Source organism: Fusarium verticillioides, chromosome 5 (assembly GCF_000149555.1).
Source record: "Fusarium verticillioides 7600 chromosome 5, whole genome shotgun sequence".
Taxonomy (NCBI): domain Eukaryota; kingdom Fungi; phylum Ascomycota; class Sordariomycetes; order Hypocreales; family Nectriaceae; genus Fusarium; species Fusarium verticillioides.
The window spans coordinates 3,695,056-3,720,358 of record NC_031679.1 but is presented as its reverse complement, the minus strand read 5'-3'; the positions used below and the strand labels follow the sequence as shown (position 1 = coordinate 3,720,358).

Genomic DNA, 25,303 nt, shown 5'->3' with positions numbered 1-25,303 from the left:
CGTGTTGTGATATTGAACTAACGGTTGTACAATTACAATGCTTGTCATTGTAGTCACCAAGCTGGGTTCACAGTTCAGGCAGTCGGCGACACGTGTGCCCTGTTGTGTCCTCGCTTTTCAAACATGTAGTTAATAAACGACTTACAACATCTCTAGTCTCGTAAAGATCGTGCATGCTCCCTTTTAAGTCGGTCGCGAATGCTACAGTTGTAATACCTGCAGTTCTGTCACAAGACCTATCAAAATGCAAGTTGCCGTTCGGTTCTGTCAAGCTGGGGATGGAGTTACCTCGATGCCTCACTTACCGGGCGATATAACAGAGTCATGATTGGGTTATTTCTGATTTGTATTAGACCACCTTGGTTTATATGACATCTTGATTTGTACTATTTAGTCCTAGGAAAGTCATGAAGTATCCCTTGTCCTCCTCTTTGCCAAAAACTTCATAGTCTCTGTTGGACTACTTCACCATCGCGTCGGGCGTCGGTTGTGAGAGCTTAACTAACATGTCTGTCTCGTTCCTTAGATGACGATTCGAGAGTCCCAAATGGGTATTTGAACGATAGATGGCATACAACTGTACGCCGGACCCCATTCCCCATGAAGAATGAACTGTGTTCCCTATGTTTCGCATTGGTCTCCTCAGTGGCCCATGAGACTTCACCATGAATACTAGGAGTGACCCGCTTTGTTCTCTCGAGGGCCGTTCTGAGGTCTACGGAGTCGGTATTCGATCTGCATATTACGCACAATGGCTTGGCTCTCTTCTTATAGAATACCTTTCTGAGGAGAACCTCGCAGATTTGCGATCTATCAGTCTGTATTCTTCAGCAGCCGCATCTATATCTCTTGTCATTGGAGTCGCTTACAACTCCCTTGAGCCACTCGACGTATACGTCTTACTTCTCCTAACTATAGGTTTCTTCCTGTTTCAGATTCCGTTATACATCTGGCGTATCCTCACAAGATGTCAACCTCACCTTGACCCGTTCCACTTGTCGAAGGAGAGCCATGGTCATTTCTACCATCTCATGAGTCTTACAGTACTCTCAGCGAACGTATCAATTGGAACATGGTACTTCACATCCTTTCTCCCTCAGCTTGACCGTGATTGCCGTGACCTGGTCTTTCTATTTGGCAAGGTCAGTCTGGAAAGTCGGGGGTATACAACAGCTGGCTCGATATTCTTCATTGGGGCTCTTGTTGGTATTGGTGGGTTTATCTTCCTGAACGCTTGTTGCACTATCACCAAGTCAAGTTCGCGACATAGGAGAGCAAGGTGAGATCGTTTCAAGCTACTCAACTGCACGACTGAACACATTCAGGGCGAGAATTATTTGGCGGCTCAGAGTACTCCGCGGAATGTCTGGTTTCATCATCTTTACACTTTTAGTTCTATCGATCGAACTTCCTATAAAGTGGAACCACATCCAAGGCGTTGACGAATTTACTACAGTCGCACAACTACTGCCCCTTATGCTCACTATTGGAATATTCCTACGATCTTGGGCTGTTTATGCCAGCGGAGCCAAGGATACCTCGGGAAGACGAAGGCGACGCAGACCTCCTTCAACTTCCACTTCCTCTTCATCAACATCTACATCTACATCTACATCGACCCCATCAAGTAGCAACTCTTCTCAGGTCATAGGATATTATTATATGTACCCTGCTGACCAGAATGATGAGGAAGAACCTCAGTATGACTACGATGATTACTATGACTATTATAACGATCACAATGATTATCACAACAACTGCAATAACTATTCAAGTACAGCAGAAGAGGGCCAGACCCAAATTCAGTGGCCACAAGGAGTTCATTTCTCACGTTGGTAAATTGACAATAAATATATCTTTATCACCAAATCAAGGTGAAGTTCGGTGACCTCGGTGAACCCCGCCGCACAGACCCTTGAGACCCCTTCCACCCCGCAACCGCAAGTAAACAAAACCATCAATTCCCAAACCCAACTCAACCCGTCACAATCGCCAGCACGTACCCTTCATTCCAATTGATATCCCAGTAGCGCCTAAAATGTCGTCAAAGGAAGCTTCTAAGAGTAAGGACAAGGATAAGTCCAAGGTCCATAAGCTCTCCCTCAAGGGTAGCGCTCGTCTTGTCGCTGAATTTGTACGTTGGAACAAGCTGATTTCCTACTTGGGCGAGAGTTTTGCTAACCGTTGAGTTTACAGTTTCAATATTCTATTCACAGCATTCTGTACGCGAAACTATGCTTTATAGGTCGGCGATGTTTATTGACGATATGATAGCTTCCAACGAGGTGTCTATCCTGCCGAGGACTTTACAGTGTATGTGCATTGCGACCGGTTCTCTCGAGCATCAACTGACAACATCCAGCGTCAAGAAATATGGCCTCAACATGCTGGGTAAGCCCACGATTATTCTATTATGGCGACCGAACCTTGCGACTAACACTGTCCAGTCTCGGCCGATGACCAAGTAAAAGCCTACATCAAAAAGATCATGTCCCAGCTCGACAAATGGATGGTCGGCGGCAAGATCTCCAAGCTCGTCATCGTCATCACAGACAAAGACACAGGCGAGCACGTCGAGCGCTGGCAATTCGACGTATGCCTTTCCAACCCTCGCTCCCGCTACAACCTCTCTAACGTCAACAGGTCCAAATCTTTCAACCCGTCAAGAAATCCAAGTCCTCCAAATCCTCCTCCAAAGACCAAGAAAACGCCGCTCCCGCTGGCTCCGCGCCCACAGCCCCCGAAAAGACAGAAACAGAGATTCAAGCCGAAATCGCAGCTATTTTCCGACAAATCACCGCTTCTGTTACGTTTCTGCCTCAGCTCAGCGGCGATTGCACATTTAACGTCCTCGTTTACGCTGATGCGGATAGTGAGGTCCCTGTTGAGTGGGGTGATTCGGATGCGAAGGAGATTGAGAATGGAGAAAAGGTGCAACTGAGGGGGTTCAGCACGGCGAATCACCGTGTTGATACTTTGGTCAGCTATCGATTTACCGATTAAGCTGGAGGATTTCGAGTGTACAGTGGAGGAAAAGAGATGAGTGAGTTGCTTTTGGTGGATTTCGGCATAACTCAGGCATGATTTATCTTGAGAGGCGTTACGAGGCGCCTTGGGGACTTTGTTTGTCCATATTCAACATTCAACGGTCATGATGGATTTGTACGATACGTATCAGGATATTTTGTTATCTAATCTTCGCAGACATAATACCCCGTCGCTTCTACATGATGTGTCTCGTCTGCTTTTCTAATGTCCAGATACTAAATCATGGCAGCGTGAACCATAGCCGCCATCACCTCTTCAACCTCGCGCCATTCACCGTCTCATGCAACCAACCTAACTTCAAATCCAACTGCGCCTCACCCGTTGCTATACAGTCGATAGCCTCGACTACCTAAACCCGCTTGAAAAAGTACACGTACGCAAACTTGCGCATCTCATCAACATCATGAGCTTCAACGACCTTCTCATCGTTGAAGAGCACCCAAGTTGGAACATTGGCATCTCCCAAAGCCTTGCGGATGAAAGCGACGTAATGTCTAAAACTAGTTAGCATATCTATGTGTTGCAATTGCGTGGAAATACTTACCCAGCATGGATGCTTGTGCCCTTGTGGCACACGATCGATCGGAGTTGGAAAGTAGCAGGCAAATCAGCACTTCCGGCAGGTTCCTTAGGAGCAGCTGCTTCGGCAGGAGCGTCATCGTCAAATGTTCCTTGGTCGTCAGGATGGCTGAACAGCCACTCAACAGCCCGCTCAACATCGCCACCTGTTTCTTTCAGTGCCTTCTTGGCTTGAGGGGCACCGAAACCCATGGCTCCCAGCATCTCAATTTTCTCAGGGTCGGCGGTGTTGGCGCCACCACTTTGAGCACCAAGATCAAGGGGCGCATCAATGTCGGGGTCCTCCATGTGTCCGAACAGCCATTCCATCGCGGCGTTGGCGTCAGAATTTCCTGTAGCGTGAAGGGCACGCTCACAACGGTTGCGAGGGAAGCCCATGGCTTCGAGCTGAGCGAGGGCGGCAGCGTCGGGTTCGAAAGCTGGGGCTTTGACCTCAGGCTCATCTGGCAGTTGTTCCTCTCCAGGCTGCAGGCCCTTGGAAAGATATTCGTCCAAGTTGAAGGGCTCATCCGGTACAAGGACAGGAACATCAACCTTGATAGGAACCCAGTTGACGACAGTCATCTTTCGTGCATTGACGACCAAGGTATCGGGGAATGTCTTAAATAACGATCGCTTGGTGAAACCATCCTTGCTTCCACAAGCAGAGCAAGTCAGCTCAACCTTCTCGGCTCCTGTGAAGTTATCGAGACACTCCTTGAGTGGCACGGGCTTGTAAGCGTCTGGTCCCTCTGAACCCTCCTCACGAGGTAGCTTTTCTAGGGGAACGTCGATAAAGATGTTGTCTTGCTCGTTGCTGCTGTATCGCACCTTGTGGCATCCCAAACATTGAAGTCTTTGCTCGAGAACAAATCGGAAGGGTTGTGTAGGGTCCTTTCCATCGGGGTGGGGAGATCGAGTGATAAGTTTGAGTAGGTGCTGAAGGAATTCGAGGGCATCCTGCTGTCTCATTGTAGAAAACTCTTCATGTCCTCGGCCGATGAGGTGCTTGAGCATGGCTGGCGCAAGACCCTTCTGGTGTGTGATGCCCTCTGCAGCCACATCAGCGTCAGGCTTAGAGTATCGTCCAGACAAAAGTCCATCGGCTGTCTTTCGGAGCTGAGTCTCAATATCCGCAGCTGGTTCGGGAACGATGGGCAGGTCATCATTGGGTCGGAAGTATCTATCTTGGAATGACGGCATGTCAAAGAGACACTGGATGATACTGGCAAGGTAGCAGCTATTTCCGAGGTTCTTCAAACCGGTGAGTCCAGGACCAAACAAGGGCTTGAGCTCCTTTCCGTCTTCCGTTGTCATGCTGAAATCCCACTTGAGATTCTGCTCAATCTGCATCTCAGTCAAGCTCTTTTCCGTCTTCTGACGCTCCGCCAATACGATGCCCCAGTGGTTCAAGTGCTCGCCCAGGTTGTCGTCCACTCGTTCGTCGTCACACTTGTAACAGTAGATATCGGCGGTTCCCTCAGGTGTGATAGATCCAAGCTTCACAGCGATGCCATGACCAGACTCATTGGCGTGAGCGAGAGCATGCGAGTTTCCGTCGACGCCACCCATCTGCTTACGGCCACATCCTAAGTTGCCACATTCAATACACAGCCAAAGATTCTCCGCTAGGTCGCAAGCGTAGCAGTGACTCAAGTCGTTTTGCTCGATTTTCTTAGCAGGCGCTTGCTGCATCATTAAGATATGCTCGCAGCTGGTCAGCTCCTGTTCCCACGCCTTGACCTCTTCCTTTCGAGAAAACGTGTTCGCCTTGAGAATACCGTTGACAATAGGTGCGAGCTTGGGATGCGTTCGGTCGAGTTCGGTGTTACAGTCGAGGCACTTAACAGTCAGCGCTGTATCATATCGGTCCTCCTCAGTTTCAGCAGCGATAGCTAGCTTGGACATCTTGGCGGGTGGTTCGTCTCGTTCGACAATCTTTCTTGTGCGGCGGATGTTTAGAGCGAGGGGATGTTGGGTCAGCGCATAGTGAAGTTTATCATGGCTTCGGTCGCCAGCACATCCTCCGTTGAAGCACTGAAGGCAGACATCGAGTCCAGCGGGATCATCCTGTTCAGCTTGGTCAGTAAGCTAAGCTTTAAAGACCAAGGGCTTGGCACTCAGCAAGTGGGAGTCTTACGATGGAGTCGAAACATTGGGTACAATCTTCGCGATAGACGGACTGGGAAGGGTTAGGGGGTGTCAGCCCTGCAGTATAGTCAGTCTCCAAAGTCCTACTGAGGTCGACCGCGAGCTTGTCGCAACTATCATGGCTGATGGTCGATCAAATGGCGGGGTCGATTTTGAAGATTCACGTACCGATCAAGTCGAGATGCTGGCAAGCCATGATGGGAAATTTTTGGTTTCCTTCCTCTTTTTACAAGCTCAGGTGTGTTTGCGACAAGTAAAAGAGAGGATTGAGGTGATATGGGTAGAAGGTTGATGTGGAATCAAGATTGAGCTGAAATCAGCATCGTAGTTGGAAGCTTCAGGCGCTTCAGTGATAGGCGGCACACGTCACTGGAGCTTAGGTGCCTGGGGAAGGCGGCGGGGCATTCCACCAGCCACTCAAGCCATTTGGTGGCGCTGCGGCGTTACTCCTTTGATTGTGATGATTCCATACGGAAGTGGGAATCGTGTTGCCTTTTGGCTGTTCTGTTTGTTGCGATCTCTTTTGTCTTGAAAAACGGTATTTTGGCAGATCAAAACGTTGTATACAGTGATACTGTTTCCTGATTGGCACTGGCTACCTACTTGACAAGTCTGAAGCGGCTTGTGAGTCTCACAACTCCAACAAGGCAGCTTGACGTTACACAACAATTGACTTAGGTGCCAATGCTGCAAGCTATGGGCTTGAATTTGAATATCCCTGCCACCGGGGTTTCAAGGTGGACAGGGCGTTCAGAACATTCATTCATTTGCATGGTATCACAGCAGATTGCTTACCCTAAACTCACTGATTGAGCTCCATCTGGCAAACACCCGACACAGAAGTTACCAATAATTAATTCGCTTTGTAAACTCTGTCTTACTAAAATCAATACGATTGATATGAATGAGTTTGAATACTGATAGACACCATCTCGCCCTACAAACTGCTCTTACCAAATTCTCTATGGCTTCAAGCACGGTCATAAGTTCTTCCAAAAAGCAAAAATATAAGATCTTACCTACCTTAGGTATTAAGGAAAACCAGGCTCAACTCTTCAATCGCTCCCTCATCTTGACAAGAGCCGGAAAAACCGACATTCAGTAAGATGTTGAGATGCAGCGGCGTCGGATCCTTCTCCTATCACTACCTTACCTCTTTCGCAATGATCCGATGTCCTGTTCCGAAATTGGAAATTGCCAACAGCCATGGAGCACATATCCCGCCCATCTGTAGAGAGGCTCTAGGCTCTCTTTTTCCATATTTTTGTCCATCGCACAGTCCATTGCTTCTGCGGCGACCTGCATCGCCTTGGCAAGATTCACTATGCGGCTGCTGCTGGCTTTTCGTGTATTGTCATCTGTGGTAGTGCTCTGTTTAGCGAACGAGTCGAAGAACAATTTCGAAAACCTCGACCCGTGTCCATCGTCAATGTTCCACAGCGTCGATACAGTTGAACTGGCCCCGGAACACATCAGTGCAGGGACAAGTCCCAAAACCTCGTCTCCAAGCGGTACATTCACGACCCCCCCTTGGCAAGCTATCATGTTGACGTGTGTACCGGGTGAGACACGGATGTCGAAGATTTCTCGGGCAGTCACGCTCTCGATTTGAGGTTGCTCCTCAGATGGTGCATAAGGCATGGTAAAAACGATCTTGTGGCCCAGAGGATCTTTTGATTCCCAGCCGCAATGTGTGTGTAGATGAAGGAGACGAGACTTGACAGCCTCATCCAGGAATACCTCCTTGGGGGCAGTCTGGTCGATCATTGGTTTTGTGCCGAACCGACGGGCAAGTGTCTGAATGCTTTCACGTCCAGCTCCATACCTCTTGGATTCTGATTCTGGAATACCTGATATGAATTTGGCGTTGATGGGCTTCGGAGTTTCTTGAGCTAACTCTGCAGCCGCGAAGCATGAGCGCAGAAGCGACTGGCTGTGTGTGTAAACAACGGGATTCCGGTGTATCAGCGCTCGATGTCCTCCAATCGTAAGTGCATGGAGTGGAAGCCGGTGGAGAGCAGTGGATGGACACAGTATAATGAGATCATCCTTCTTGACATGGCGGGAAAGCGGCGCGATGAGACCACCCAGCATGCTATCGAATGCTTTGCGTGCCTCTTCCGTGTCCAGAGTCTTCCCTGGGTCAAGATATGTTTTTAGCCAAGTATTCACATCTTCTACTCTTGTAGTCAACATATCCATGGTAAGTTTCACACTCATGTTTCCTTTGGATCGCTTCCTAACTGTGAGCAGCAACAGTCTACCGGTGGCCCCGGTGAAATACGGAGGGAGATGGAACCAGTCAGCCAGGGCAATGCTTGTACCGCTCTGGGCTGTGATCCTGGCCACATCAGACAAGTCGAACGGCTGAGCCTCTCTCAAGTCGAGGAGTTGCCTCAGAAAGTCGTGCGTCTCTCTCATGTTTCGACGATGCTTGTCCAGCTGCCTACGCAGATCGAACTTGGCCATCCCCTGAGCCTTCTCCACTCGCCGTTCAAGTTCCAACATCTCGTCGTAACCGCGTGCAGCTTCAGGACACGCCTTAATCCTGTCCACCATCTCAGTTGGATCGGACATACGCACGCCGATGGTCCGCGCCAGTGAACGTGCTTTGTACTTCTGCACCCACTGCCATACCTTTGTGATAGTCTCATCAGACGGTTCACCCGGGGCCGCGAGAAGCAATTCGATGGCCGTGAGGATTGTATATGCATTGGCATTGGACGCGGTGATGCTCTGCCGGTGTGTGATTCCTTCCAGGCCTGAACTGGAGGAGGCATGGAGCTCGCTCAACGAAAATATCTCATCAGCCGATTCGGCTTGACTGATTCCTCTATTGCGGAGGTCATGGATTTTCGCCCTGGCATAATCTGAGAGAGAGGAAGTATTGTTCTCTGTCTTTTTGGGCCCATTGTCTACCATTCCACCTTTGGTATTCCTGGGGCTCGCTGCTTGCTCCTCTAATTGTCTTACCCGTCTGATCATGAACATGCAGATTTGCGCTCCAGATCGCTGATGAAGAGCCACCCGAACCAGGTCTTTGTTTCGACGAAACTCAGCCAGAGCACGGTCGTTGTATGTTTCAGCATTTTCCAATCGTTCTTCTGATTCAGCGCCGGTAAAGTCCGCCAAGTCATCTAGCGGTGCCATGTATGTGAGTGCCATTTGGGCTAGCCAACTGCCCTTGTTGCCTGGAAACTTGTCTCGGACGATCTGGGGGAGGCTTTCCTCGAGCTCGAGTAGACTCTTGAGCTCAGAGAGGCGTAGGTCCCAGAGCTTGATATCAGAAAAGTGCATCTGCCTTCCGAACCTAAGCATGACCAAGCAGAACAGTCGACGGTTCTTTTGATGTACAGGGGGCTTACTGAGCCATGAACAGAGACGCGCGTACCGCGCTTCTGTTGTCTCATCGATATCGGTGGCTTTGGGGAAGATAATAGCCTTCAATGCGGCTTCTGTCATGCTTCTGAACTCTTCAAAGGCAGAGTTCCCAGTGGTGATATCTTCAAGAAGCCACTTCAGTACCAGCTGAATGGACATTTCTTGTAGTTTTGCCTGATCTCCAATGGCATCGCTCCAACCCCAATAGAATGTCTCATCCCCATCGTCGTCCTGAATCTGAGGCTGGGGATCTGGCTGCACAGAAGAAGTGGTGTTCCTCCGGTAGCCCTGCCTCGAATGCATCCAGTTTCCCACCGATGGTGTGGATGTCTCCAGTTGACTTGCCTCCTCGTCTACCCTACCAGCTTCATCCTGTCGACGAAGACTTCGCAGGAGTGATGCCTGACTCCTGCGGAGCAACGCCCGCACCACTGGGGCGTCGAAGTGCGGATACTCATTAAAGAAGTTATCGATCCAGTCGAGAGCGCTATCGCGATCAATTAGGCTCGCGAGGGCCATGGAGTTGAGGTCAACATGATGATGAACCAGATCGCAGATATCCTCTGATACCGTCCGGTCATACGTATCGAGGCGCGTCTGCACGTCAAAATACGTGGTCCTGAACAATTCCATTCCAGTGACCTCATAATATTTCCTGGACAGATCTGCAGCAGCCGCTAAGCAATAGCCAGTCTTCGTACCGTCGACAGCCTCCATGTGAGTGGCGAGTGCCTCTGTTCGCTCTAATTTGTCGATAGGGTCGTCGATGCATGACAGCCTCTCGTACGCCATTGCTTGCATATGCGGTGTGGCCTCCATGTTTCTGATACCAAAATTATCGCAGAACCTCTGGAAAGCCGCCTCAGAGTTGTCGAACTCCTGAGCAGCGCTCTCTTGCTCTTGTAGTTGAACGTGTGTGGTTGCCCACTGAAGACGAACCACAGCCTCGATGTAGTCCCGACCCCGATTCGGAGGGATGCTTGCTACAGCCTCCAGAAACTCGGCGACCACAGGGCCTCGGTCTTCTGGTGGCGTACGATTCAGCTCCACGCGGAACAGGGCATTGGCCTCGTTGAACATGCCTCGCTGCGTCAGAGAGCGCCGCAGTAGTCGCAACCCACCCCAAGGTATCTTTTCACCTGAAGCGTCTGTCATGTCATGTAACGGGATGTGCTCTGCCTCCGAATTATTGTATCCCAAATAGAGCCCCGTGAACAGGCCTGCAATGACATATCTACGAATGCAACCTGCCTAAGCAACATGTTAGGTCGGCCATCATATCAAGTTTCGGGGTTTTGGGACAGCTGCCGTACCTGGACATCAGTATAATCCGCTACAGGTACCCCAGAAAGCCAATGCTGTGTCGTTTCAATCTCTATCTTTGACGACGTCACATCACCTCGATGTCTCGTCCCGAGCATGGCCCACGTCAAAAGCATGAGTCGATGTTCGGGTGATTCGAAGTCTTCTTTGGCCTCTCGCAGCTGTGAAAGCTTGGAGTCTAGGATGTGCCATGCCCGGCCCCATTTGCCCGCCTCCAACTCGAGGTCAGCGTGCTCAATGGCGACAACCGGAACTGCTGCAAAAGACCGAAGCTCATTGTCAAATATTGCTCTTGCTTCGTTTGCGAGACCTGACATCTTGAGCCAGATGGCACGTTCGAGCTGTTTGACGGCCTCTGGAGGCAATGAGCTGTACAGGGAGGTATATATCCCCCAGTAGTGAGGAGATATTGACATCTCACTCATTCGTTCCAATGGTACATCCATTTCGAAGTTTTGGGTTTTGAAAAAGAATATAAACGCTCAAGTTGGATGAGAGTAAGTGAAAACAGTGTATAAGATGAAGATCGAGATAATGCTGAGTATTTGGAAATGCTGTGTCGCTTCTTACAACAAGGCCATACCAATCTTATTATGCTATCCTTCTCATATTATATCTCCTCATATTTTGCTCTTTGGCCTCACAGCTTTGTCTAACATGCACTTTTTTCAGCTCGTTTCAGCTTCTTTCGAATTCGGGAGTTGAGGGGAAGTAACACTGATCCTATTGGACGATATCGGTCAATAGCGTCCAGTGTGATGCGCAAGATAAAGCAATAAATGTGCACGACAAGGATGTTCGGGACGCCTTAGATTTCACGAGATACGTTGCAATCGCTGTTATGCGCCGGTGGCGTGGTGGTCTAGATCCAGGAGCCTGATTCTAGAGCGCGTAATGAAACGTTGTGTTGTAGTGAGGCTGAGTGCTATTAGTATATATCTTGGGGTATGCGAGCTGATCCAGACCGGATTACCCGGCTGATGCTATGCGAACATAAAGGCATCGTATATTCTGTAGCATAGTTCATTATACACTAGCCCTCTATCAAGAACTCCAATCTAACTTACAAAATAAGCGCCTCCATTGGTCCAGCATAATGGCCGAACTCCCTGACAATTCGAAATCACCGATCCCGTCGTCTGTGTTTGATAGCGACGTTGATGACACCAACTTCACGTCCCCAGTCCTTCTACCATTGACTGTGTCAATCGATGATGATGGTGCAGGAGAGCTCTCAGCACCACAGACGAATAACACGGCCCAACTCTCTGAACCACGAATGATTATATCGTCTGGTGACTCACCCAGCCTTCTACAAGCTGCACTTAAAAGACCTGTCCTCGCCGGAACCTACCTCAACGAGCCAGCGTATCTCGTCCAGCTGCAGTTGCACTTGTCACTGTCAGGCGGAAATCGAAGCTGGCTCAGACGTATACAGACGGTCGATATTCATGTTCTTGTAGAGGATGCACCGAGAGATGATGCGCAGAATGCTTCAGATGATTCTGATAGCAGTGACAGTGATTACGAGGAGGAGGAATTTCCGCATCCAGCAATCGTCAAGGCATTCCCAAGCCCCAGTGGTTGGGAGGGTACACCAAAATCCGCTGAGGTGACACTCTCTCACGGAATCGGCTTGCAAGTAGGCTACAATCCTGCTTCTATCTCCTACAACATCGGCGAGTCACGCACCTGGACGAAGACCGGAGCCGTCAAGGTCAAGGTAGCACACAAAGGTCCGGGACAGAACAAATTGCATGTCCGGGTCGAAGAGAGCTCTGTAGACAAGGCTGGAGTTCCGGACTACCTGTTAGTGCCTTTTATCATCAGACACCGATCCCGTCGCTTTCGTATGCGTGTTGGCATCCACGCGCGCTTTGGCTTCTGGCGTGGAAAGCTGGCTGAAGTTGTGCCAATTCTTGGTCGCGCTGATGAGCCGTTGTTCTTTGATCCGCTGGTCATGCGTCGGGCTATGGAGAAGGGGCGGAGGGGTGTTAATGGGGAGAAGGTCGTTGAGTGGCGTGGTGCACTGGATGAAGTTGCGCTGCAGGAGTTTTCATCGCTGGTCGATAAGAATGCTACTTAGGCGTGATAGTGAATTTCGACAGTTCATGGGGCTGACGCTTCATCGGGCTCATCTGTCAAAGCCAATATACCAGGGATACCTACAGCTGCCTGATAGATGTGTTGTAAGGATCAGTATTGCTTGGAACCCGCCTACTAAGTGGTTGGAATCGTAAGCTTGCTTTAAAATCACGATGCTGTGCTGCTCAGTAGGTGTTGAAACATACTTCAAGTCTCAGATGTCGTTCCTGAAACCATGGGTATTCGAGGTGAAATGTTTTACTGGTCGCAAAATTGTCCAAAATCCCTGCCTGGATATGGCAGAGGTCTAGTAGTAACGTCTTATAAGGAGCCTTGTTGACTCGGCATGTCCATTATGCCTTGCCACTGCATTGTTTGTGCTTCTTGATTTTGTAATTTAGGTAGTTTATGCTGTTGTCTCTTCCCTCAATAACACGAGTTTTCCTGTAGAGGAACCGAGAGAGCCTTACCGTCTAATAACAAGTTGTAGCTGAGAGCCTGATTAGGCTGTGCAAAATGAACCATCAACCATCGGCGAACGAGCTCTATGTCATCTTCTCAACTCTCCTCCAACATCACCAGTAGCATATTCATCGAGATTTACACCAAATGGCAGAGCTTCTGGGCATCGTCGCCGGTGGAGCTGGACTTGCCTCTCTGGCACTCCAGTTAGTCGATGGCGGCCAGAAACTACGGCAGCGCTATAAGAACGTCAAAAGCCTTGGAGGCAACATCACTTGGTTGAGTGAAGATGTCGAGCTCATCGGTAAACAACTCATCCAACTCGAGGCTAGCGCGGACGACATCATGCAAGAGCAACTTGGCCCGATCATGATGGGCAGATGTCGAGACCGCTCTGCAATAGTAGCAGATCGCTTAGCAAATCTCGCTGGAGATATGCCAGCCAACTCATCCAGAAGACAGATTGTACGGACTACATTCAGGTCAGGTCAATGGAAAGGCGAACTTGATGACCTTCAGACCCTTGTTACAGGTCTTAAACAAGATATCTCTCAGTATACCGCCCCTCTGCCTATTTTCACTAAGCAGCAAGACTAACCACCAATCTGCAGACTATATATTATTCAGCAGCATTTATATATGAGAAGCAGTTCAAGTACCTTAGTTCCAGTGAACAGTGCATCTTCTACCACTTCAAGCGTCAGCCTTTCAACAGATATTGCGCCACACGAAAGCAGTCCAGGTACTAATTCAACATATCAGCAAGGAATCGTTCAGTACTCAACATGCGGCTGTGGTTGCTCATGCCATAAGAAGCGCACAATAAATGGCATGTTCTGGCATCTGCAATACTCTCCACTCGCCGAGATATTTAAGCCCTGCAATAATTCGGCATGTTCGGCGCGGCGCTACCGTTTTGATCTTCGAGTGGCTTTGTATCGCTACGGGATTCCATTCAAGGCGGCTCTTGGATTTGATGTCATCACTGAGCCAGGGCGATATTCTCTTCAACCGTGTCTGCAGATTGAAACTGTCGTTGACTCCGATGCACCTGGATTTTTGATTCTGAAGAAGCTGGTCTTACAGGTAATAGATTGGATAACAGCAGAGACCGAGTTAAAAGATCTATTTAAGTCTTGCCCTGGGTTTGTTAACCAGGTGTCGCCATCAGGCTGCGGCTATCTTGAGGATGGTCTCCCTCTGCACAAGCTTGGAGTGTTGCTAACGTAGACTATAGGTAGCCATGCTTGGCTTCAAAAACAGAAATATCAAGACTACTATCAAGTTCGACGTTTTGGAAAATCTGATCCAGCTATTTGTTGGATCATTCCACACCAAAGAAACGACTGATAGTATGGGGTTAGTTTCACGACCCTTGACTTTAACTTTGACACAAAACATTAACCCCTTGAAGCCTCCTGAGACAAGTAAATCGGATTATGAAGTTCCATTATCATGAAGATTCTAGGCTTTCTCTTGAAACTCTTATACGCGATTTCAAGAATGTTGTGCCGACTTGGGACGCATGGCCGACGCCTTGCTATTTTCTGCCTGACCCTTTCGATTCTCAGTTCATGAAAGCTTTCCTTCAAATGAACCCAGGTGAGATTCGTTCAAGAGATCCTGATGCCGGGCTATTCTAATAAGCGAATTCCCAAGACTTTGGAGACAGCCCTCCACTTCACACGTCTATATTGTTTGAATCAGATGCAAGCTTCAAGCTCTGTCTTGAGAGAACCACGTCACCATTTGAGAATATTGTAAATTTTCTGGGTCAATCAACACTTCACGTGGGCGTCTGCCGGCCTCATCGTATGGCTCAGCTTTTGACTGCTGGTCATCCAGTTGACTTGAGCGATAAAAACGGCGTGACTCCTTTAATGTGTGCAGCAGCAATGAACATCCCAGATACGATCATGATGCTAATTAAAAACGGGGCCAACTTACTTTACCATGGAGATGAACGCTTTACAGTTCTTGGCCTCATTGCCACGAGAGGCAACTGGGACTTGATATGGCAGATTGTGGACTTTGCAGCGGAAATGGACCCCGATCCGATACCCGAGCTGCTCCGAAGCCTACTGTCCGACCTCTATACCATGGACTACGAAACCTGCTACGCTGCACATAATCTTGGTGGTCCGAACGGCTGTATCAACTTCTGGTCCAGGGTAATCTCCAGGCTTGGTAGTCCTAATTTCTCCTTCCAGGATGGCACTACCTTGATGCAAATGGCGTGGGATTCCAAGTCTGCGAGGGCTCTAATCGATCTGGGCTTTGACAAGTTCAATCAAGAGGAAGGAGATTTGCTTGTACACATCGTTTCGTTTCATGATCCCTCATTGCTCCAGTATGCTGTTGCGAACGGTGGCGATGTGCATGTGCGCAATGACTGGGGCAGTGTGAGCGTTGACATGCTGCTATATGATCTTCTCGAGTGCAACTGGAAAATCCTCCCGACAATCTGGGAGACTTTGCGGTTTCTGGTCGACAGAAGAGCTCCAATCTTGTCACTAGATAAGTCCATGTGCAAGCTTTTGGTTGATGACTCTAAGCAGCATCGGATGTGGGAAATTGAGCAATGGAATATAGGGATCCTGGCGTGGCTTGAGATGGTAGAGAATAAGCGATCGGTAGGAGAGGCGAAGGAAGTCACCCTGGCCGCTCTTCGACAAATGTCTTTCGATGAAGCCGATCTACATCACGCATGCTGCACATTTTGCACCGACGTGGACTCCAATATCGACAATGACCGGTTTTGGGATATCCAGGAGCAGATCAAGATTGATGAACTGAACCGAGCTATGGAAGAGCTGGCGGCAAAGGCATACCTGGAATTGAAGATAGAGGTCATGGTACGCCTTCGGCGCCAGTGGAGGAGAAAATATACGAAACTATGGCCTGGACCTAAGGCTGGGCCTGTGAGGCAGATCTTCCGAAGCAAAAGGGATGAGGAGTTGAATGAATTATTGAAGGCGATTCGAGTAAGTGTCTTCCACAGCTATGCTTTCCAAGCCATGCATGCATTTTAACGGAATATCAATAGACCTCGGAACACCCCAGGATTCCAGAGCCATTTTTAAGCTCTTGGAATGGCATTATTCAGAAGAACTTGGATCCTGATCATTATAGCTATCACTACGATATTGAACTAGGTCTGGCCAAGTTTGGGATTGGCCTTTATCAATGCGGAAGTGATCAGTTTGAGAGCTGGCTTCCACTACTGACCCAAATGACGGATGTTCTGCTTGCCGAAGAGGAGTCAGGAGCATTGGAATCTTGACCACTATAGACACTACCCTTGGGAGTATTTTGAACAAAGATAGGTTCACATAGTGGGCAGTGATGGGGCATTATCAATTCACGAATGTTGTTTACTTTGCACCGATCTATATACGAGTAGAGATTGAACCTTGTGGCACTTATCGGCGGGAACTTATCAGACACTGTTCTCCTTGTGAAGTGTATGGCTCTTTGTAGTACATAGAGGAGACTCCCCTTTATCAGTAAAGTAAAGTAGAGACTGAGCCCTGTACTGAACCGGAGTAGTTGACGGAATGCATTGCTGTCATAAAGTTACGTAGAATGTTCTACATTTTATATACTTGTATAGATTCTCGTTGTAGTTGAATGAATGACTTGGCAGCTTCTGGCACTCAAGCCGGGTCGTCGGAGGTTGACCCCGGAGTTCTGATTACGGTCTACGGCCTAACTAACACTTTGGCCATCGCATCACCGAAGCATCACGAAATGTCGGCAGTGAATAATGCCACATGTGATATTTTAAGCTAACGTCACAATGTTGCAGCTGCATACTCCGTACAGATCGATGTAACCCATTTGCGTTGAAGTGCCAAATGTCCGGGAGCATATGCCCGACTCCGTGTAAAAAGCGAGCGGGGATTTCAACGACCGAGATCCACCAACTTGTAATTCGTCTTAGATCTGACAGTCCGAGTCGCAAATTAGTACCAGATCATGCATTGACAATTGACATTTACTTTTGGTCTCGGGCTGATTGATAACATTCTTACCCGAAGATAGATATCCTCAATCTATGACCCCGCGGACTGTGTACGGAGAAGCTGCGTCAACTTATCAATCTCATGTTGGCCTTATCAGATGGAAAAAGCCATGCACGTTGACAAATCATTTGCAGCGCCGGTACAGATACGCCAACGCCGATGTCGCCGGGTTTGCACCGAAGTTCAACCACTCCATTAACTATCGGCATCTTCTCATTTGGCCAGTAATAAATCGATCTGCACTTTAGGGTTGAGACTACAGTGTCTGTACGGAGAAGAATACCGATGGACCGCCTGAAGGATCGAGAAACAAACGGATAAATTGCCGCTCAATGGTCCATGACGACGTGTGATTCGCCTCGGCATGTCATTAGTAATGAATGTTTTGGCTGGCATCTTATCAGATGCAGACTAGTCCGGGTTCCTGGCCACAACCTACGTCTAAGCTCTCGGTTTACTCCTCACCTGTGAATCCAATCGGACTGACTTTGCTCCACTGTGTTTGAGAACAGAACAGGAGAGCATGATTAACAAACAATAAATTAATGAATGAATGAAATTAATTAAACAAGAAAACAGAGAAATAAATCCATGAGGGCTCACAATATCAATAAAAGAAGTGGAAAATCATTAGGCGGGTCTTGAATCTGTCTCTCTCTTCTCTTCTCCGAGGAGTACCGAGCTAATAAAGACGTAATGGCCGAGCAATCGAAGCTCACTGATTGGCCCCAGTCTACTCCACACCACCGCAAGCCATTGCCCGAAATCGCCATCTCCTCCTCAAGTCCCGCCCGCAACGAGAGAAGAGCAAGCATCTTTTTTTTAGGCCAAATCCCCAGACTCGATCCTCCCTCCGTCATCGCTTTTCGCCTCCCCATTCAACTTCAACTCTCTGATCTTTGCATCACTTGACTTTTCCAATCTTGCACCTTACATCAATCCTGACAACACACGACCTACGCACAACCTGATATTCGACGATCTCGATATATCAACCAAAAAACCTACAAACCCACAAATACACAACACATATCACAATGTTTGCTAGAGGAATTCGCGCTGTCTCGCGGCGAGCTGCTGTCGCTGCTCCCCTCGCCCGTCCTACCATCCTCCCTGCCCGCCAGATCTCTCCCGCCGTCGCCGTCAACGCTACCCGCTCCTACCACGAGAAGGTCCTTGACCACTACTCGCGACCTCGAAATGTCGGCTCCATGAACAAGAAGGATGCTGATGTCGGTACCGGTCTCGTCGGCGCCCCGGCCTGCGGCGATGTTATGAAGCTCCAGATCCGCGTCGACCCTGAAACTCAGAAGATCTCCGAGGTCAAGTTCAAGACGTTCGGATGCGGTTCCGCCATCGCCTCCAGCAGCTATCTCACTGAGCTTGTGCGCGGCATGAGCTTGGATGATGCTGGCAAGGTCAAGAACACTGAGATTGCTAAGGAGCTCTGCTTACCCCCCGTCAAGCGTAAGTCTACTACCCTGATATTTCGCTTACCGTTTGTTTGATTGCGGTATATTGCGCACTGTGATGCTAACTCCGCTTGATAGTGCACTGCTCCATGCTTGCTGAGGATGCCATCAAGTCTGCCATCTCAGATTATTACACCAAGAACCCCAACGCCAAGGTCAGCAACCTCAGCGGTACCGGCATGAAGCTCCCCGAGGCCGACGCCGCTGCTGCTTAAACGTGGTAATTCATCAAAGCAAATCTCAACATGAAAAAAAAAAAAAAAAAAAAAACACAAATCTCACATCACATTGCTTTTACGCCGTGTCACAATACTTGGGAAACTAGGAAATGATACCCTCTTTGAGGCAGGATGAAAAAAGAAAGTCGTGCGAAGGAGGGGAGTCATCTTTGAATCTAGTCTGGAATAAGATTGTCTGACGCAACACGTCTGACTAGTCTTTCCCTTCTTTATCCGCAACATTCATGGGATCAGAATTTGGGAGTCAGGGGTTATTTTATTTTATTATCTGCCTGAAATCACTATGGTTGTGATTGGGCTTACAGGGGATGCGGCGAAGAAGGGGTCTGTCTACGTCGGAGCGGGTTTGGTAGAATGAGATGAACTGTAAAAAATAGCTACAAGCGCGAAATGTCAAATGTTTTCATCTAATGACTATGTTCGTTGTTCGTGAGTCAGTGAAGATTGATAAGCTGTTATCTGATGGGGTGACAACTCACGGCTTCCGCGGAGATGGGACTGTCGTTGTGATGCGGCTCGTGTTATCAATCCTGCAATTTTCAGGGTCCATGCCTAGGTAACCGAGGATCCTCGCTTCTTGAGTCAGATAACCTCATTGCTGGAGCCCTGATGATCATCATGAGTTCCGTGAGCGCTTACCACGATTTAACTTAAGAACCTTGTGCTCATCTCCAGATGATCTCTCAATAAACCCAAATCCTAAGACCCTATCCAATCGATAGCAAGCTCCCCAGTCCCAATCTCGTGATTCACCCTCAAAACTCCTTATCAATCACCCCACCACAGCATACAAACAAAGTACGCACAATGACTTACTCATTAACCGCTTCCAAGTCTCGAATTCGCATTTGCAGACCCATTTACTTTCTGGTACCAGCATCATATGCATAAAATGAGATCTCTCATCCCTACCGCAACTCATGCAAGGTCCAAGTTGCTGCTCAATTAAAAAATCCTCCGTAGCGCGTCAGCATCAGGCCATTTTCCACCAAAAAAAGTAAAGCCACCGTTGCATTTCGCGGGGTAGCTCGATCGATTTGAGATATTGGGCTCCGAGGGTTTGGGAGAGAGAAAATGAGCGCCCGTGGGGGTTTTCGTATCGAATTTGAGGATTTATGGACTATGATGGGTGGTGTAAGTGCGGGTTTGGGGTGAAGAACATGATTCAAGGCCAAGGCAGTTCTTAACGTGCTATGATTTGCTCAGGGGAATAGTTTCTGTTTATAAGATTGAATGTTCGCTCTTGGTGAAACGTGCCTATCTATATGTATGCGTCGCTCGATTATATATAACCCTTGATTTAAGCAGCTGGCAAATGAATGCCATGAAATCCTTGTCCAATCGCAAAATCAGCCTCTGCTCTACCCATCTCCTCCATCGTCTTTCCATTCAAGCACAGTATATACGCCGTCTCATTAACTCCATCGACAACCAGACTAAAGATAATCCCGTCATCTTCTTCCTCTGCTCCAGGCCTTGGTACAAAAACCGGCTCACCAGGGGTATGTCCTTCAGGTCCCGTCCATATGAAAGCCTCACCAGTATCCAAGTCTGTCTTTACCAGAGCGTCGACTGAGGTTGTTAGACCGCGTAGTGAGGCGCTGTAGACGTAGCGATAGGGTTTGCCGGTGCGAAGGGGGTGGATAGTTGGGAGTTCACCGGCGTGTGGGCTTGGGATGGCGAGGACTTGTTCTGCGCTGGCGGAGAATGTTGTATCTGGCGTTGGACTTGAGGGCAATCTGAAGCGGTATCTTGTGAGAGTTGGTGCACAGTTCTTGTACCGGTCATTCTTGAACCAGTATTTCTTCGTAGCGTCGTCGCGATCCATGAGAACATCGTAGTAAAAGCCCTTGATGATATCCATATTGTCATACTTGGCCAGGTCGAAAAAAAGATCTGTCCGTTCAGTGCCATCTTCATCTATCACCTGTTTCTCAAATGCATTAACGCTGTGGAAGAAGAACGCAGCGGGTGTCGAGAAAGTAGCGACAAGCCCCTTTCCGTGTCGGCGATCAACGACAAGCCACTTGCATTTCCTCTCCTTATCGAATGGCTTCATGGAATCAACAATGTTTCCCTCCCACTGTGTCTTTAGTCCTCTCCATGCATAGTGGGATGCGGGTATGCATATCACGACGTGGTTTTCTGTGAGGAAGAAACTGTGCATGTACGCTGGTGGAACATTGAGATCAGAGATTGTAGCGAGGACCTCTGTTTCGTCTGAGGCAGCGTCGACTCTGAAGATGCGATATGTTGGAACTCGGCCGAAGGCAAGGTTGAAGTTGAATAAGTCTCCTGAGTCGGGGTCGCGTTGGGCGTGAGAGCAGGAACAAGGACCGCTGAGAGAGGGGTGAAGGTCGTATTGTGTAGTCTCGCCCAGGGGTTGAAGAGTTGAAGGGTCGATGCGACGTATTCCAGTATAGTCTGTAGAAACAAACAGATTACTCGTGTTGACTCGATGTCCAAGAGGCCCTGTCACTCCATTTGTCAACGCCTCCGCCTTCTCATCCTTTGGCACACCAGGAACATTCGCCAAAAGCGCAACATTATGATTCCCCAGCTTTGGTTCAAAAACAGTCATGACCTTTGCAAAGATCCCAACACAAGGATCTGCTTTCTGGCCAAAGGTCATTCCTGATCGCCATCCTTTCTTCTTCACATCAGCAATCCACTCATCAGCCTGTCGTCTTGATGAGTACCACACTTGTGTTTCGCCATCTTCAGAGGGAATAATGTCAAAGCGATGAGTCTGTGCAAAGCCGTCGAACCAGTGAGTTGTGAAGTGTGTGCCACGGGCTGTGTCTTCAACGCGACTTTGGCCGGGACCAGTGCGGTAGAGAGAACCGGCTGCCCATTGGGGGATGGTGCCTATGAGAGTTAGGCGGAGAGGACCACGATGTTCTTCTAGACGATCAAACTGGATATGTTAATTTAAGGAGTTATATCGGGAGGGAATAACTTACAGCAGCTTCGTTGGGCCATGATTTCCACGATTCGGCGAGGATGTTCTTGGTGATGTTTGAAGCGTCTTCTTGCTCATGCTCTCGGGTGCGGTGATAGACACCCGGGCCGTTGAGCGCCATAGTAAAGTTTATTTGCGAAAATTGGCTAATAATAGGAGAGAAAAAGTTGCTTTCGTTTCGTTTGCGACAATATCGTTTGGGGTCTGGGAAACAAAGATGCAAGAACAAGAGGCATGCTCTAAAGATATATCTATAAAACAAGCGTGAAATGAAGTTCAGCTCATGTGCCAAGTGAGAAACATAGCATTGGCTCTATACAATCACAACACAGTGCACCCTGTTGTCTATGTCTGTGTACGTTTGCAACGCAATGCAGTGTTGGCACCGACGATGAACCTGCAAGTGAAGATAACCACTTTAAAGCTTCACTGTCGTCATTCAACTTTAAAACAATAAAACACAACTCTTTACAAAACGCATCATGATAATAGGGTATTTTTAAAATATGGATCTCATACTTATTAAGTACGCAAACCCGCTTCGTTGTATTCCCGCATGGGTTGTGTAAAGTCAATGACGCTACCATCAGTAAACCAAACCGGATTCCGCACCATAAAACGAAAATACCAAGCCCCGACACTTCCGCATGAAAGAAATCACCACAAAAACAACTCATGTCGGCACCCGAAAGCTGAGGTTGTTGATTCGATTTGATTTACTCTACCTACTCACTAGTGGCTCAATACTTCGTGCGCCTTCGCGTGTGCGGTATTGTTCCGCTCGTCGCTTGGGGGGGCCTATCAAAAGCTGACGACAAGATGGTTAGTTTGGACGTTGGCGTTTAAGGGATGATGGATGCATCTTGCGTGTACTTGCGATACTGTGTTAGCGAAAGCGAGTGTGGCTTGACGAGAATGTGCTTCGTTGGCATGAGCATCGTGGATTTGGCGGCGTACGGCAGGCGGGGGATTGACGACTCGAGATTCCGGTGTGTGACTCTTGGCTGGATCCTGGCGTTTATTGCTTGTTGAGCTGGATTTAGAGTAGGCTATTAGATTCCGAAGTGGTACATACTATCTATCAGGCGGTGGTGGTTTATTGGCGATGAGGATATCGATGTCGGTAAGTGAAGTTGGTCTTGATGATTACATATCCTGGTCGATATAATCAAGACATTGACCCTATTGAACGTGATGAGAACATAATCATGACGAGTTATTCTCTCTTGAACAAAAGATTCTATAGTATCACTGTTACTCCGATGCAGATATTATGAATACCAGCCTTTCGTCTTAGCAACCAAGCGAATCATGTATAATGGTCAGATGGCTCTCAGGTACGGGGTATTGGATGTTTGCTTCATGGCTGACTCGATTTTCTTGGCGGTTTTTATCGTCTTGGCAACAATAGTTACTTTCATGGTTTCATTAATTGCTTCCATGAAAACATCTGACGGAACATCAAGCTAGACTCGTGTTGAGTATTCTGTTGTTGAAGACATCCAATTGTTAGATCCCCAATGTGATGAAAAGACCAAACATTTGGGCGGGGAGCCTGTTAGTGGCTCACCCACTGAATTTGTGCTGATCTCAGTGGACACCCTTCTGAGTGTGCATCTCTTTACACGTGATTGGCCAAGCATCATCAACATCATTAATTCATCAATACTGACTGATATCACGATAATCAGAATCAAGGATACAAAGAAATATCACCATGTCATCTCGTCCAGCAGCCCCGACAATCCCGTCGGTGAAACAGTCTTTTATTACCAGCCAAACAACACTTCTTTCCCAGCCTATCGCCCCATCGCGTTCATGGCAAGAAACCAACGACGCGTCAGATGAGGCTATCCCCGACCGCGTTGTCCAAGAAGTCCTCTATAATCTCAACCACACTATCCAGCAGCATTGCCGTCGCGTGTACCCTCCGCAAGCTAGTCGCAGCATCGCTGAGCAGATCAATGATGTTTACACTAAAGACGCTGAGCGGAAGGTGGGGGGACCTGCTGATACCGAGGGTGGTATCGGCAGAGAACTTGACTTGAGTGAGTACTTCAGCACCATATATGAGAACTTCAGACTGATCCTTTCTAGCCGAAGACGAAGCTATAGAAGCGTTGCCCACTTCATGGCACTTGGAAAAAGACATCAACGATCATCCCATGGAAACCAAGCGCTACGCAGACGCCGTCCAGCAACTCACTGAACTCAACGACCAGCGCAAGCAACTTCGAGAGCAAGTCGCGCGCTTGAAGCGCCTTCAGACTATCGTCGAGCCACTTCAGACTGATGAAAACGGCGCCGGTATCCAAGAGAATCTACTCACCCGAAATGGCCCGGTTGAGAAGGAGCTCGAGAGAATGAGAATCTTACTGGCGAGAGTTGGTGGCCGTGTGCTTTCGCTGCCTGGGGAAGCTCCGAATGGTGAGGCGAAGGAAGTCAGTTTGACTGAGATGGGTGCACAGGGGCGGAAGAGACGTGTTGATCAATTTCTGGCTGATGATAAAGTGTTTCCCTCATGATCGCGCATTGAGAATGGGTTACGATGAAATGCCAAAGCTCCCAGCCCAATGGCAGCCCAGAGCCGACTCTCCTTGCAGGACGCAGCTGTGGGCCATCTGAATCCCACAAAATTCGCTTGTGCACTATGTCGCATATCGCTTCTTCGGGTTCGGTTGGTCATCACCATCTGAGATGCTTGACGGGAAGGTCGGCTTATTACGCGCTGAAAAGCGAGGCCTATCTAAAACGAGAGAGGCCTACCCTAGCTATGGGTGATTCTCTATACCTACCATCGGTCCAAGACCGCTGTTGAACGTCCGGGACAGTGAGTGGTTGTCAGGCTTGAATTGCAGAGCCGAGAGTGCACAGTCAGCGGCTACGATCAGGGGGACTGGTGCCAGTCAGTCTTCGAAACGTCTCATGTATGCGTTAACGACTGGTTGTTGGACAAAGAGATAGCGTCACCGAGGCTCAACGTCCAAGAAATAGTCACTCATATTGCATGAGAGATTGTTCTTGAGAGATCCTTCTCGCTTGTGGTGATAATCAAGATATTTGCTGGTATTTCTGATTGGTGAGACCTGCAAACGGTAATGGCCCAAGCCATTGACATAATTGTCGTCATATATCGAGCTTCAACGACGGTCAGCGTCAATGATCAAGGATTTGGTGCTCTTGCTCAGAGCAGTCATTGACCCTTCAGCTTATGTACCACCAACGGCCTCACTGCCGAGGCTAATACAGGACCTCTGTTCCCAATCTGGCACTGGATTGTCTTTCTGGTACGGTTTACAGTGATATATCCCAATGAATTGTGCCCTGTGCTACCCTTGACTCACACGTTAGCCTAAGCTTTCATCTCGCGTACACATGTAGACAATGCGTGAGACACTGTTTAGCCTTGCTGCGTCACTACTCTCGTCGGTAGCGAATCATACAAGCTGACCATTCAGAGTTATTGTTAGTCAATTGCTCTTTCTGTGTCGTCTGCCATACGATATCGTGCCCAGTTGAAGGATTGGCCGTGGTCGAATACCCGAGAGTGTACAAGCTCAAGAGAGAACCAACACAGACGTCTAGTTCTTACCAATC

The 25,303-nt window shown here is 48.5% G+C and overlaps 10 protein-coding genes across 10 annotated transcripts; 7 read left to right on the top strand and 3 right to left on the bottom strand.

Annotated features, from left to right (window-relative positions):
- Window positions 1–665: 665 nt before the first annotated feature.
- Window positions 666–1,839, top strand: FVEG_16546 (hypothetical protein; the record flags this gene model as incomplete). The annotated part of the gene is made up of 2 exons (XM_018905794.1): window positions 666–1,279; window positions 1,326–1,839. The coding sequence occupies 2 exons, from the start codon at window positions 666–668 to the stop codon at window positions 1,837–1,839; spliced, it is 1,128 nt and encodes a 375-aa protein (XP_018756085.1).
- A 128-nt stretch (window positions 1,840–1,967) lies between these two features.
- On the top strand, window positions 1,968–3,259 carry FVEG_09258 (mitotic spindle assembly checkpoint protein MAD2). The gene is made up of 6 exons (XM_018898239.1): window positions 1,968–2,134; window positions 2,197–2,222; window positions 2,275–2,313; window positions 2,363–2,391; window positions 2,448–2,593; window positions 2,644–3,259. Exons 1-6 carry the CDS (start codon window positions 2,039–2,041, stop codon window positions 3,001–3,003), a joined length of 696 nt encoding a protein of 231 aa, XP_018756084.1. The 5' UTR covers window positions 1,968–2,038; the 3' UTR covers window positions 3,004–3,259.
- Window positions 3,149–6,087, bottom strand: FVEG_09257 (ubiquitin thiolesterase). The gene is made up of 4 exons (XM_018898238.1): window positions 5,926–6,087; window positions 5,747–5,814; window positions 3,593–5,676; window positions 3,149–3,542 (listed from the first exon to the last, which is right to left on the bottom strand). The coding sequence occupies exons 1-4, from the start codon at window positions 5,951–5,953 to the stop codon at window positions 3,398–3,400; spliced, it is 2,325 nt and encodes a 774-aa protein (XP_018756083.1). The 5' UTR covers window positions 5,954–6,087; the 3' UTR covers window positions 3,149–3,397.
- An 819-nt stretch (window positions 6,088–6,906) lies between these two features.
- On the bottom strand, window positions 6,907–10,907 carry FVEG_09256 (hypothetical protein; the record flags this gene model as incomplete). Its single annotated transcript, XM_018898237.1, has 2 exons — window positions 6,907–10,389; window positions 10,452–10,907. The coding sequence occupies 2 exons, from the start codon at window positions 10,905–10,907 to the stop codon at window positions 6,907–6,909; spliced, it is 3,939 nt and encodes a 1,312-aa protein (XP_018756082.1).
- Window positions 10,908–11,557: 650 nt separating this feature from the next.
- FVEG_09255 (hypothetical protein) lies at window positions 11,558–12,547 on the top strand (the record flags this gene model as incomplete). The annotated part of the gene is made up of 1 exon (XM_018898236.1): window positions 11,558–12,547. One exon carries the CDS (start codon window positions 11,558–11,560, stop codon window positions 12,545–12,547), a length of 990 nt encoding a protein of 329 aa, XP_018756081.1.
- A 608-nt stretch (window positions 12,548–13,155) lies between these two features.
- Window positions 13,156–13,605, top strand: FVEG_09254 (hypothetical protein; the record flags this gene model as incomplete). The annotated part of the gene is made up of 1 exon (XM_018898235.1): window positions 13,156–13,605. One exon carries the CDS (start codon window positions 13,156–13,158, stop codon window positions 13,603–13,605), a length of 450 nt encoding a protein of 149 aa, XP_018756080.1.
- A 1,217-nt stretch (window positions 13,606–14,822) lies between these two features.
- FVEG_09253 (hypothetical protein) lies at window positions 14,823–16,291 on the top strand (the record flags this gene model as incomplete). Its single annotated transcript, XM_018898234.1, has 2 exons — window positions 14,823–15,992; window positions 16,055–16,291. The coding sequence occupies 2 exons, from the start codon at window positions 14,823–14,825 to the stop codon at window positions 16,289–16,291; spliced, it is 1,407 nt and encodes a 468-aa protein (XP_018756079.1).
- Window positions 16,292–17,763: 1,472 nt separating this feature from the next.
- On the top strand, window positions 17,764–19,211 carry FVEG_09252 (nitrogen fixation protein NifU). The gene is made up of 2 exons (XM_018898233.1): window positions 17,764–18,500; window positions 18,584–19,211. Exons 1-2 carry the CDS (start codon window positions 18,071–18,073, stop codon window positions 18,718–18,720), a joined length of 567 nt encoding a protein of 188 aa, XP_018756078.1. The 5' UTR covers window positions 17,764–18,070; the 3' UTR covers window positions 18,721–19,211.
- Window positions 19,212–19,921: 710 nt separating this feature from the next.
- Window positions 19,922–22,186, bottom strand: FVEG_09251 (hypothetical protein). Its single transcript, XM_018898232.1, has 2 exons — window positions 21,708–22,186; window positions 19,922–21,661 (listed from the first exon to the last, which is right to left on the bottom strand). The coding sequence occupies exons 1-2, from the start codon at window positions 21,825–21,827 to the stop codon at window positions 20,045–20,047; spliced, it is 1,737 nt and encodes a 578-aa protein (XP_018756077.1). The 5' UTR covers window positions 21,828–22,186; the 3' UTR covers window positions 19,922–20,044.
- Window positions 22,187–23,358: 1,172 nt separating this feature from the next.
- FVEG_09250 (hypothetical protein) lies at window positions 23,359–25,302 on the top strand. The gene is made up of 2 exons (XM_018898231.1): window positions 23,359–23,754; window positions 23,804–25,302. The coding sequence occupies exons 1-2, from the start codon at window positions 23,424–23,426 to the stop codon at window positions 24,229–24,231; spliced, it is 759 nt and encodes a 252-aa protein (XP_018756076.1). The 5' UTR covers window positions 23,359–23,423; the 3' UTR covers window positions 24,232–25,302.
- The last annotated feature ends 1 nt before the right edge of the window (window position 25,303 follows it).